At 37.9% G+C, this 12,441-nt stretch overlaps 1 protein-coding gene across 3 annotated transcripts in view; it reads left to right on the top strand.

Annotated features, from left to right (window-relative positions):
• The window catches only part of NALCN (sodium leak channel, non-selective), a 373,030-nt gene that overhangs the window by 317,177 nt on the left and 43,412 nt on the right, over positions 1-12,441 (top strand). For all 3 annotated transcript variants that reach the window (XM_037800332.1, XM_037800333.1, XM_037800334.1), the window contains 9 exons: positions 1,411-1,512; positions 1,956-2,025; positions 3,439-3,530; positions 3,614-3,736; positions 5,439-5,495; positions 5,721-5,841; positions 5,940-6,071; positions 8,303-8,470; positions 10,173-10,277. In XM_037800332.1, the coding sequence (XP_037656260.1) occupies positions 1,411-1,512; positions 1,956-2,025; positions 3,439-3,530; positions 3,614-3,736; positions 5,439-5,495; positions 5,721-5,841; positions 5,940-6,071; positions 8,303-8,470; positions 10,173-10,277 (970 nt within the window). The remainder of the gene's footprint in view (positions 1-1,410; positions 1,513-1,955; positions 2,026-3,438; positions 3,531-3,613; positions 3,737-5,438; positions 5,496-5,720; positions 5,842-5,939; positions 6,072-8,302; positions 8,471-10,172; positions 10,278-12,441) is intronic.

Consider the following 12,441-nt stretch of genomic DNA (forward strand, 5'->3'; position numbering starts at 1 on the left):
TACAGAATATGAGATCTTGCCGTATCTTTGTCAACTAGCCTAACGTGTTCTATGATAAAATCAGTATTGGTGCTACAAAGATCAATGACTTCATTCCAGATCTGGAAATAGGCATGATCTCCATGTATCAGTGTTATATATTCCTTGCCGTTAAATAAAATTTTGTCTTTGATTATAAAGCAAAGTTGTCCATCCTGCTTATTAAACTAAGAATAGTGATTGTGCTTTATTTCCAGTAACACATTTACATTCATTGAATTTAGATAATTTTTCATGGATATTCATCATAATTACCCTTCATCAGTATCAAAAGCATTTTTAAGTGTTCAAATATTCACATGGTATCATAAGAGCTGTTCTTTTACACATGATAAGCAGATACAGACCTTAACCCTGAGACAGACAGTAATAATATAGTCCAAAGCCATTCCAGAACTGTATTTTAAGAAATATAAATATGAAACTGTTATGTAAAGAAATGGCAGAAGTACATGTGTTCAAGTGTTTAAACAAATATGGAGTTATAAGGTTAAGATATTATAAAATCAAACATTTTAAATCTGAGTTACCTTAGAGATCAAGGCCTTCTCATTTCACAGATAAGGAAACTGAGCCCAAAGTTTACCCAGATCACTTGTCTACTCTGTCAAGGGAATTCCTGTCATTTCCAATTGAAGGGAGCTTTCTGGAGGGGAAATTTTATTTTCTCACTGACATCATTCACACCGCAGGTATTGGGTTACTGAATTGTCTTAACTCATTAGCAAATCTGAAATTAACACAAGCCAAATTATGGTCTAAAGAGAATATGTTTTAAAAAGTCCTCATGGTTTTGTGAATACAAGGAAAGTGGTAACTGGTTACAGGTAAGCCATTGACTTGAGATGGATGTTTCCTTAGATATTAATTCTAGCCTTAGTTATTTCTTTTTACCACTAAATTTTTCCTCTACCTTTCTGCTTTTCTATTTTCCTAAAGTTCTGCAAAATCTCCATGGAAACAGATATTCCATCATTCTAGGGGCCTGGGGGACAAATCCTTCTCTAAGAACCTTTATTAGAAAACTCCCTGTCCAAATTCAAAACCAGTATCAAGATTACCTGTTGTTGGGGTAGCCTCACTGTCCACAGAATTCTGATAGAAGCTCCCCTGTTTTGAGGTGGGGAGTAGGGGACTGGTAGTTTTCCATTTATTTTCTACTACCGCTTCAGAGCTGTGGCAATTTTGCTTTAGTAAAGTGTTCTTGACACAAAGCCTAAAGCTCATTTTCCTTTATGGTTATTTGTAGTTTGCTGCATTTTGCTTTATCATTGGTGTTTCCTTAAAAATAATAACAGTAATGAGCAGTTATGTGTTATTCATTCCAAGTGTAGAACTCATGCATTTATCTCTGGTTACTTTTTCTTCTAGAGCTTGCACTCGACAGCGCATGCTGAGCGGATCATTCGAGGGACAACCGGCAAAGGAAAGGTCAATTCTCAGTGTGCAGCATCACATCCGCCAGGAGCGCAGGTAAACGCGGGGAAGACGGGGCTTCAGAGAAGCTAAGGAAAGGAATTTTACAGGAAGTGTTCATTGTACATAGTCAAAGCTGCCATCCGTTTTTGGCAAACAGGCACAGGTAAGGAACTGAGTTATGTTTACTGATGGGCAATGATAATGAAACTCACGAGATTCAAATGGGAGAAAAAGTCTTTACTTCAAAAACCTCTTCCTTAGTGATTGCCAAATTCTCGCTTTTAAGATGCGAAGGAAAAATTCTGAATTTTGTTGAAAGGGATCAAAGATACTTGAATGAACTATGAGTTTTTGCTATAAGAAGAAATAAGCATTTGTGATGCTATGTTTCATACACACGCATCTGAGAAAAATTGTTTCATTTTGTTTTTATAAAGGTCGCTGTTAAAGTCAAAATTTGATCTTAGGATTTATTAACCAGTTGGTGATTGTTTTAGGTCACTAAGACACGGTTCTAACAGCCAGAGGATCAGCAGGGGGAAATCTCTTGAAACTTTGACTCAAGATGTAAGTCCTAAGTAATGCTTTGGATTTCAGAAACATGATTATGAAAATGTCTTTAAATGACTGCTTCAACAATTATAGTGCCTGGTTGTCTGTCCCATGTCTCCTTAAGATTTCATGCTAGAGGGAATTGGGAAACTCAGGAAACAAATTAAATGCCCAGATACAGAGAAGTTTCCATTCACTGTAAAAAATCAAGACATCCCACACAAAGCACATGTCTTAGTTAAAAATAGTAACTCAAAAGGAATATGTATGTTGCATTTGACTGAAATTAAAAACATTTTAAAACATTTTACAGGAATGATTGGCATCATTCACTTTGAATATTTACTAAATTCCAAAAATTCTAGAATCTAGATCCAGTTTCTATAATTTCAGGTCTTTACATATTACCAATAATATCCAGTAGCTATACCATATTCAGATTATCATGAGAGAGTTGGAAAGTACATATTAAATAATTATCATTAGTGAGGCCCTAATTAAAATATAGGTCTTAAGCTGAATCTGTGTGACTTGGCTAAGAAAGCAGAGTCTTCAATGTTCAGAGCCAAGGATGGTATTTGAGAAAGGTCTAGCACAGGGATTTTGTTTACCTCTTATTTTTCACATCTTATTTCTTAAGTGTTTCTGGAGTTTTCAGCTTACATTTGCTTTTAACGTATAGAAACTGCTGTTTTAGTCAATGTACACTGTGGTTCTATTTTCTTTAAAAGTGTCCTGGACAACATTGAGAACTAGAAGAAGTTGGTGATGAGAACACATGATATCTCCATTACACAATTTATGTGGCTCTCATTGTGATCAGATTCAACACATGACCTAATAATTTTAGAGCCAGTCATATTGCATGAAGAGGAATTCTAGGCAAAAATTCAGAGAGGAAACATTAGTTCCAAACACCTTTGTTCAATACAATTCATTAAAAATGTACTGTCTACTTAAGAATTAAATTAGAACATGGTTTTGAAAATATTTGTTTAAATATATGCTAACCAAAAGCCCTATCTGAATAATTCCAGAGGCTTACTTCTTCAAAGACTTTTTTTATTTTCCATGTAGATAAATAAAAGAGCAATAAGCATCTTCTCACATACTTACCTATTTTCTTCATTTTTATCTCCCCACCCCCCAGCCCCAACTAAAACATTAATCCCATGAGAACAGGGATTTTTACAACTTTTTCCCCCGTGTGGTATCCCAGCACTAGAAGAGTGGCTGGTACCTAATAGGTTCTCGATAAATATGTGCCGAATGAATTATTTATTAGAGGAAAAAAATATCCTTGCTAAGATGACTGTGGCCACTAAGCTTTACATAAACATATTGATTTTAAATTTTATAAATAATTTTATTTTGTATTCAAAAAACATCTCCCATTTTAATATGTTCCCCTTTTAAATTTATTTCCAGCACTCCAATACAGTGAGATATAGAAATGCACAGAGAGAAGACAGTGAAATAAAGATGATCCAGGAAAAAAAGGAACAAGCAGAAATGAAAAGGTACAGGGGGTTGCAATGTTCTGTGGCTCTCGGAATGGCCAACTTTCCCTCAGCCTTACTCTCCCATCAATTCCCCCCTCAAGGAAGGTGCAAGAAGAGGAACTGAGAGAGAACCATCCGTACTTTGATAAGCCACTTTTCATAGTTGGACGTGAGCACAGGTTCAGAAACTTTTGCCGGGTAGTGGTCCGAGCACGCTTCAACGTGTAAGTACACTTAATTTCAGCCAGGTGTTTAGCTGGAGTCACACAAACAGCAGGGGGGTTGTCATAAGAAGAAGAAGGAACATGTAATCCTAATGGGGGTCACAAAATAAACTGTGGGCTAATTAATCATGCTGCTCCTCTTTGCAGAGTGGCTGAACAGGTGGAAAACAAAAGGTTGCTGCCAGTTAATGTTTATGTTAATCTTTCCCTTCTAAAGCACTTAGCCATTTTTATTTGTCCATTTTAACAGTTGCCCAACACATTTATATCATTGTTATTAACTCCATATTTTATATTGGAAATACCAAAAGAAAAGGAGGCTAAATGACTTGGTAAAGGTCATGCCCAATGTTGTCTTTTTGGCTTATAGTTTCTTTGCAGTCAAAATACCCCTGTTGGTTTATTCTAGAATAATATAAAACAGAAAAAAGTTGGCTAGTGCTTTCATTACCAGATATTATGGGAAAAGAATCCACTGGCTACTGTCTCTATTCTTCTCAACAAGGAATAAATGATGAGAGCTAGCAGCATGGTAAACCACGAGGACCCTGTATCTGTGGCCCCTGTACCTATAAGCCAAGTTGAGGAGGCAGAGGAGATGAAGTGGAAGTTTTGTCAGGTATACTTTATGTAAATGCTCTGAAGACATTAAGAGTCCAGGAGGAAGCCTGACAAGCTTCCATTACTTAGTTGGGCCTCCCCTGGTGCCAACAATTAAGCAAATTGATCTCTTTTGGTGATAATCACTATCATAACATATCAGGGCTGGAAGAGATCTCTGGGATCATTTGAGATCATTCATAGATCCCCTTCTTCAACAGAAGATGACATTTTGGTCCTTAGAGGTTAAGGGCTTTGTACACCAGCTAGTACCTGGCTCTCTCCTTGTGGCAGGCTATTGTTCTTTCAGCCCTTCTGGACAGGCGTTCACAAGTCTAAGGCACCTGGGTAATAATCATTCAAAAGTTCCCTGCATTTTCACAAAGTAAAGGAAGAAGCTTGCAGTTTGAAAGTTGATTTGATCAGTTCCTGAAGTGGGTTTTCATCTTGAATCATCCTTTTGGCTGCCTTCGTGTTAACATATAATTGCTATTTCTTCACTTCATTTAGTGAGGTGTAGTTCTCCTTTTCCAGCAATGGGGACAGCTTATGTTGAATACAACTGAGAAAGACTTGTCATTGAGAGCAGCCTCACACAGACTGTCAGAGGCTTCACTGGAGACTGCCATAGACTTCTTTAAAGTAAAAGTTATGAATCCCCATCCTAAGAAATTCTATGTAAATTATTCCACAAGATTGCAGTTAAATAACAGGGTGAAGAATATGGAATGTTTAATTAAATAATTAAGAGAAATATCCTTGAGCTAATAAGGTAAAGATTTTAGATGAGCATTTTTAAATGAATGTCAAAAATTAATTTTGGAATATCCATGACAGAAATTAATGAATGGAGTCACAGATTTTAAAGTTAAGTATTCTGAGGATGTAAAACTTCACTTTTATAATCATCAACTGCAAATTCTTTTGACTTTTCTTTCATCTAATGTTCTCTGTCTTCCAAATCACATACAGTATACTGTATACAGTTTTTATAGAGGGTATAAAGGAGATTTTAGGCACATGTGACATTTGTAAATACTATGCTTCCAAGTTATAACAAGCTTGCTGTGTTGCAGAATTTTATGTTTTTTCTATCTTACAGATCTAAAACGGATCCTGTCACAGGAGCTGTGAAAAATACAAAGTACCATCAACTTTAGTAAGCATTACAAACTCAGTTTTTCATGCATGTTTAAAGTTTTCATGTACTATTTTATGCTTCATAAAACTCTCTTTATTTTCTTGCTACATGGTGCAATGAAATAGATGGTTGGGGGCTTAAAAAAAATACTAGCCATGTCGGTAGAGTCACAGAAGCTATTGTCAGTGACTCCTAGCAGCCTTTCCTAGAGCATTTTTGATTCTTTGATTTGGTCTTTGGCAGTGATTTGCTGGGATTGGTCACTTACCTGGACTGGGTCATGATTATTGTGACCATCTGCTCCTGCATTTCCATGATGTTTGAATCACCCTTTCGAAGAGTCATGCACACAGCTACTTTGCAGGTACTGCTGCTGAATCTCAGCTCACAGCTAACAGGAAATACACTGGCCCACAATTTTTCCATTCATCATGACCAAACTGATCTTTTGCCTGTTTTCAGATTGCTGAGTATGTGTTTGTGATATTCATGAGCATTGAGCTTAACCTGAAGATTATGGCAGATGGCTTATTTTTCACTCCAACTGCTGTCATCAGGGATTTTGGTGGCGTAATGGACATATTTATATATCTTGTAAGTCTTTGGTTATTTCATAAATGTAAAATATAGTGGTTTGGTTTTGTATGAGAGTGAGAACATTTGAGTCATGGAGGTTTAGATATCATAAGTGAATTCTTAAGAATAGTAGTTCGCTTTTATGAAGAAAAAAGGGGGGGTTGGGTTATACATGTGTTCTGGTTTGCTAAGGCTGCCATTATGCAAAATACCAGGAGTTGATTGGCTTTTATAAAGGGGAATTATTAAGTTAAAAATTTACAGTCCTAAGGCCATAAAAGTGTCCAAACTAAGGCATCAACAAGAGGATACCTTCACTGAAGAAAGGCCAATTGCACCCAGAACACCTCTGTCAGCTGGGGAGGCATGTGGCTTGTGTCTGCTGGTCCTTTGCTCCCAGGTTCTGGTTTCAAAATGGCTTTCTCCAAAATGTCTCTGGGCTTCTGGCTCTCTTAGCTTCTTCAGCTCCTGTGCATCTAAGTGTCTAGGGGTTCTCTCTTATCCAGGGCGAACTCTGGGCTTCATGTCTTAGCTAAGCATCTCCAATTTCTCTTCTTTCTGCATCTTTCAGCATCTCCAAGCATCTGGGTCCCTGTGGGCTCTCAGCTTCTCTCCAAAATGTCTCTCTCGGCTTCTCTGAGCTTCTTCTCTATGTGAGCCTTCTTAAAGGACTCCAGTAATATAATCAGGACTCGCCCTGAATGGGTATGGTAATGTCTCCATGGAAATAATTTAATCAAAGCTCTCACCCACAGTTGGGTGAGTCACATCTCCATGGATGTGGCTCAATCAAAAGATTTCAGCCAACAAGATTGGATTAAAACATCATGGCTCTTTTGGGGTCCATAATAGTCTCAAACTGGCACAACATGTAAAATATAAAGAAAAGGCATTGCAAGGAAAGTCTAGGCCTGCCTATAATTGTACCTGAGAGTCTCCTCCTAAGTGCCTCCTTGTTGCTCGGATGTGGCCCTCTCTCTCTAGCTAAGCTAACTTGGCAGGTGAAATCATTGCCCTCCCCCCTACATGGGATCTGACATTCAGGGGAATGAATCTCCCTGGCAACGTGGAATATGACTCCTAGGGAGGAATCTAGACTCTGAAATGTGGGACAGAGAACATCTTCTTGACCAAAAGGGGGATGTGAAAGGAAATGAAATAAGCTTCAGTGGCAGAGAGATTCCAAAAGGAGCCGAGAGGTCACTCTGGTGGGCACTCTTATGCACAATATAGACAACCCTTTTTAGTTTCTAATGAATTGGAATAGATAGCAGTAAATACTTGAAACTATCAAACTACAACCCAGAACCCTTGAATCTTGAAGATGGTTGTATAAAAATGTAGCTTATGAGGGGTGACAATGTGATTGGGAAAGGCATATGGACCACACTCCCCTTTGTCCAGTGTATGGATGGATGAGTAAAAAAACAGGGGCGAAAAAAAAAAAAAAAAAAGAAAAGAAAAGGAATTGCAAATATCTATGGATAGTACCTAAACCATAATTTTATGTATAAAATTATGTACATTCTAAGATGGTAAATCTAGTTGGCATCCAACAATTTTGTGACTCATTCTAAAAAAAACAAAAACAAGTCTATATCATAAAATTGAGTGACAAGTCCGTGTTGTTAAAAGCAAACTAAAGTGAGTGTGGTAGGCCTTCTTTACCAATTCCAGTGCACAAAGTGCCTGGCTATCACAGGTGACCATTCAACCATTAAGTCACCCTAAATTGGGAAATCATAGGAAGGAGCTCAAAGAAGTTTCATTTTTTTGTGCCAAAAAAGGCACAAAATCTATGTGTTATCGGGCACAAAAAAGAAATCTGTGATCATTAACATGTAGCAGGTTGCAGGTCATTATTTTATTAAATAGTGAGAATCAGTTCAAGTAGGATATTTAACATCCTTGCTAAAAGGAACTTCAATCCTGTTGACGTCAGCTGAGCCTCCAACGTAGTAAATTAAAAGAATGAGCAGAAGGCATTGATGGCCAGACAGACATTGTGTGGGCAATTCCATTTTCATTCTTTGCATAAATCTGACCACTTTCCTTTGGGGACTCTAAAAGCTCCAGACTGGATGCACTGTTTAAAGTTAAGAGACTATATATATATAACCAGGAAGTATTTGTCTTAAATAGCATGCAAATGTCTGCTAAATGAAAAGTTATGTCCAGTTCATTCTCAAAAAAAATGTAATAGTGGAAGGTAAATTGTATAAATTCCAGAGATTATGTTTTCTCTCAAGGTGAGCCTGATATTTCTTTGTTGGATGCCTCAAAATGTGCCTGCTGAGTCAGGCGCTCAACTCCTAATGGTTCTTCGGTGCCTTAGACCTCTGCGGATATTCAAACTGGTGCCCCAGATGAGGAAAGTTGTTCGAGAACTTTTCAGTGGCTTCAAGGAAATTTTTTTGGTATGTTTCCAGTTACCTTTGTTTCCAGTTCACCTCGGCCCAACTTTGTAATGTAGCTAATGAGGAGATAAAACAAATCTTGCTCGTAGGTAAGTCTACAATTCGTTTCTTACCAGAAGTTTTTAAAGGCACTAGCAAGACCCAACAAGCATTCAAAACTTTTACTCATAGATTCTGTTTTATCAGCGTATTTAATGCAATGAATGTTTGGTAAACTAAAGAGCAGCACTCTGGAAAGCAATGAAATGAGAATCCAAAGAGATAGTATCTGCAGACTCTTTGACTCTTAACTCTTGACCCTAATTTCTACTCTGGGTTTTAGTTTCCCCTTCTGGAGATTAAAACTTAGAAGATTTAATACCATCTCCCTCACAAAAGTGATTAGGAATTAATGTATTTGGGCACATAATCTCATTCTGTGTGTCCCCTAAAGCATACTGCACAGAATTTGGCTCTAGATCTTTGGAGTGTTAACACAAAACCATTTAAAAATGTGACATGCAGGTATACCCTATTGTAAGTAAACCAAATATACATTAATTAATATTTACAAATGTGATTGAAGGGGAAAACAATGTTTGTAAAAGGGTCTTCTAGGAAGAGGACTGCCGATAACAAGAATAAGCAGTTGATGCTCAAAATCTGTTGCAGAAGGATCTTGGCCTTACAAAGGAGTGATCAGAGGGTTCTTTTTATTATTAATGAGTTCTCCTTTGTGAATGAAGAACTTGAATTAATTTATATAAACTTGCTTTATATCTTGCTCTCCAGAAACACACCTATGGTAAGAGAATGGCTGTGAGTTTACTCTAAATTATCTCGGAGACAGGTTGTGATGTGAATATTAGGTTGCTAATATTTTTTTAAAGTTGTGTTTAAGATTCCACATTTTCTCTGAGTGAAAGCCATAAAATGGTGGCTTTTCCTACAGCTGGAATTGAAGTGAAAAGGAATATCACACGACAGTTCATGTGTGTGAATCTTTTGACTACTGACAGATTTTAGAAGAGAATCTATTTGTGTCTTTCTCCTGATGATATTTCTGTCTAATTTTAATATATTTAAGATATATTTGATTATTCAACCAGTATAGTTTAAAGGTTTAGATTATTCAACCTGTACAGTTAAATGGTTTGTTCAGTATTTTACCCTTTGCCATTTTGCTATACTGTGACCAAACCAGTCAGCCAGCAGAGGGAGCATGAGGAAATTAACAGGTTTTCTTTTCAGGACAATTATCTTGCAACCTCTGTGCACAGCACATTCTTATATGCACACTTATGCTCACAAGAAAGCAGAACAGTGCTATGTCTAATTTATGCTCTACCAATAGAGATCTTAATCCATTTTGAAAAAACAAGAAAAATATATTTTTAAATTTTTCTTTCATTCCATTAAATAAAATAAAGTGTTGACTTTAAAATCAGAAAAGTCTGAGTCGTATCTAAAATACCTTAGCCCATTTTCTTACATGAAAGCCATAAGTTTTTATTTTAAAAATTCAAAACCAGTTGCTAGTTTCCTTCTTTTTACATGCCAGTAAATTGAATGACCTATGGTGGAGAAGTTTAAAAGATATTATCAAAAGACCATGCATTTCATACAACATGACCTACAAAAAGCCCTATCTATATCACTGTTCAACCTGAACTTGCTGCTCAGTTTTCACCAAGAGATTTAATGTGTCATCAATTTATTTCAGGTCTCTATTCTTTTGCTGACATTAATGCTTGTTTTTGCAAGCTTTGGAGTTCAGCTTTTTGCTGGAAAATTGGCAAAGTGCAACGATCCCAACATTATTAGAAGGGTAAGTGCTCCTCTCTGCCTTTTGGAATAAAATTTCAGGTCGTTTACCCTCCCTTTCAAAACAGGTGGTGTCATCAGCTGCTGACACTTCTTCAAGGACCCCTTGACAAAACTCTAGGAATTACCTTCCCACAAATCCCTTTTGTTTAAAGCATATAATATGTTTCTTCTGGATAGTAAAAGTTTATAAGATTAAAAGCACATTTCAGGGGCAGAAGATGGTGGCATAAAGAGGAGTGGAAGCTAGTTAGTCCCCCTGAAACAACTAATAAACAACCAGGAACAACTAGTAAATAACCTGGAATAACTGCGGGGGGACGAATGTGACCATCCACTCATCACACACCAACCTGAATTGGGAGAAATGCCCAGATCACAGCATAAAATCTGTAAGTAAAAACTGCGGACCCGAGCCAAGAGACCCTCCCTCACCACAGCCCAAACTGCAAAGCCTTGTGGTGCTAGAGAGCAGCACTCTCTGAATAAGCAAATATACCTCAGCCCAGCTCCAACTGAGGTTTCAATTAACAAAGTTGACTGCTCAATACAAACTACAAGTCCTCAACAAGCAGACAGAGGCTTTTGGTGACAACTGACCTTAGAGAGCTGGAGGACTTCTCTGGGAGGGAGGGGAAGCCCAGAACACCAGGTGCTATCTCTGGCCAACAGGTGAAACTGAGGGTGACTGCAGACTGGCCCTGAAGAGGGTCTTTCTGCCCCTTTTTCGGCTCAGTGGAGAAAGCCTCAGCCTCATCTTAAAAAAATGGGTTGATGAAGAAACCTTGAGGGCACTATATTGAGTGAAATAAGACACACATAAGGACAAATATTGCAGGGTCTCACTGATATGAACTAGTTATAATATGTAAATTCATAGACATGAAATATAAGTTTCCAGGATATAGAACAAGGCTAAAGAATGGGGAGCGATTGCTTATTATGAGCAGAATGTTCAACTAGGGTGAACTTAAACGTTTGGAAATGGACCGAGGTGATGGTAGCATGTTGTGAGAATAACTAACAGTGCTGAATGGTCTGTGAATGTGGTGGAAAGGGTAAGCTCAGAGTCAAATATGTCACCAGAAGGAAAGTTGGAGGTTAAAAGATGGGAATGTATAAAATAGTGAATCTTGTGGTGGACGACGTCTGTGATTCACTGTACAAATATTAGAAATCTCTCCCATGAACTAGAGCAAATGTATGACACTATAACTAGAAGTTAATAGTAGAGGGGCATATAGGAAAAAATACATACCTATTGCAAACTATATAATACAGTTGGTATTATTTTAACATTCTTTCATCAACAGTAACAAATACACTATACCAATTCTATGAATCAATAATGGGGGGTGGTTAGGGGTATGGGAGGATTTGAGGTTCCTTTTTTTTCCTCTTTTTTTCTTTTCTGGAGTAATTAAAATGTTCTAAAAATTGGAAAAAAATTAACTGTGGTGATGGATGCACAGCTGTATGATGGTACCATGGGCAATTGATTGTACACTTTGGATCTTTGGATAATTGCTTGGTTTGTGAACAATCTCAGTTAAAAAAAAAAAGCACATCTCAGGAGAAACTTCTGGGGAAGATGGCAGAGTAGGTGCTCCGGGACTCACTCCTCTTCCAAAACAGCTAGTAAACAGGCAGGAACTGTCTGAAACTACTGTTCTGAGGCTTCAGGAACCAGAGGAGCACTGTATGGTATTCAGGGAAGAGCAGGAGGAAGAGGCTTAGAAACGACTGTAAAGAACTGTGAGTAGCTCTCTCCATGGCAGCTGCAGGCACACATCCCCCACTATGAAGGCAAGCCTCTTCAGGCTCCAGTTCCTGGCTAGGTGTTGCAGACAGATAGGGATATAAAAATATTCTTACCCAAGAATTGGGATGGAGGGTGGGGCACGACTGAGCACTGATCATGGCTTTGGGTTAGCAAATTAAGATCCCTGGATTCAGATAGCTCTGAGGTACTGTTTCAGCCAGCCCCAGGCAAAGACAGCCAGAGACATTGTTTCAAGCCCACCCCTGACCAGGGCAGATGTCGTGGAGTTTCAAAGACACAGGGTCTCCTTAGGGCTATGGGGAACAATTTGCTGAAGATTGCCATCTCCTGAGCAGGCCAGGAAAGCTTAGCTTTGGGGACCATCAAAATGCTTTTGGCATTTTTC

This window comes from Choloepus didactylus, chromosome 12, assembly GCF_015220235.1.
Source record: "Choloepus didactylus isolate mChoDid1 chromosome 12, mChoDid1.pri, whole genome shotgun sequence".
NCBI classification, from domain to species: Eukaryota; Metazoa; Chordata; class Mammalia; order Pilosa; family Megalonychidae; genus Choloepus; species Choloepus didactylus.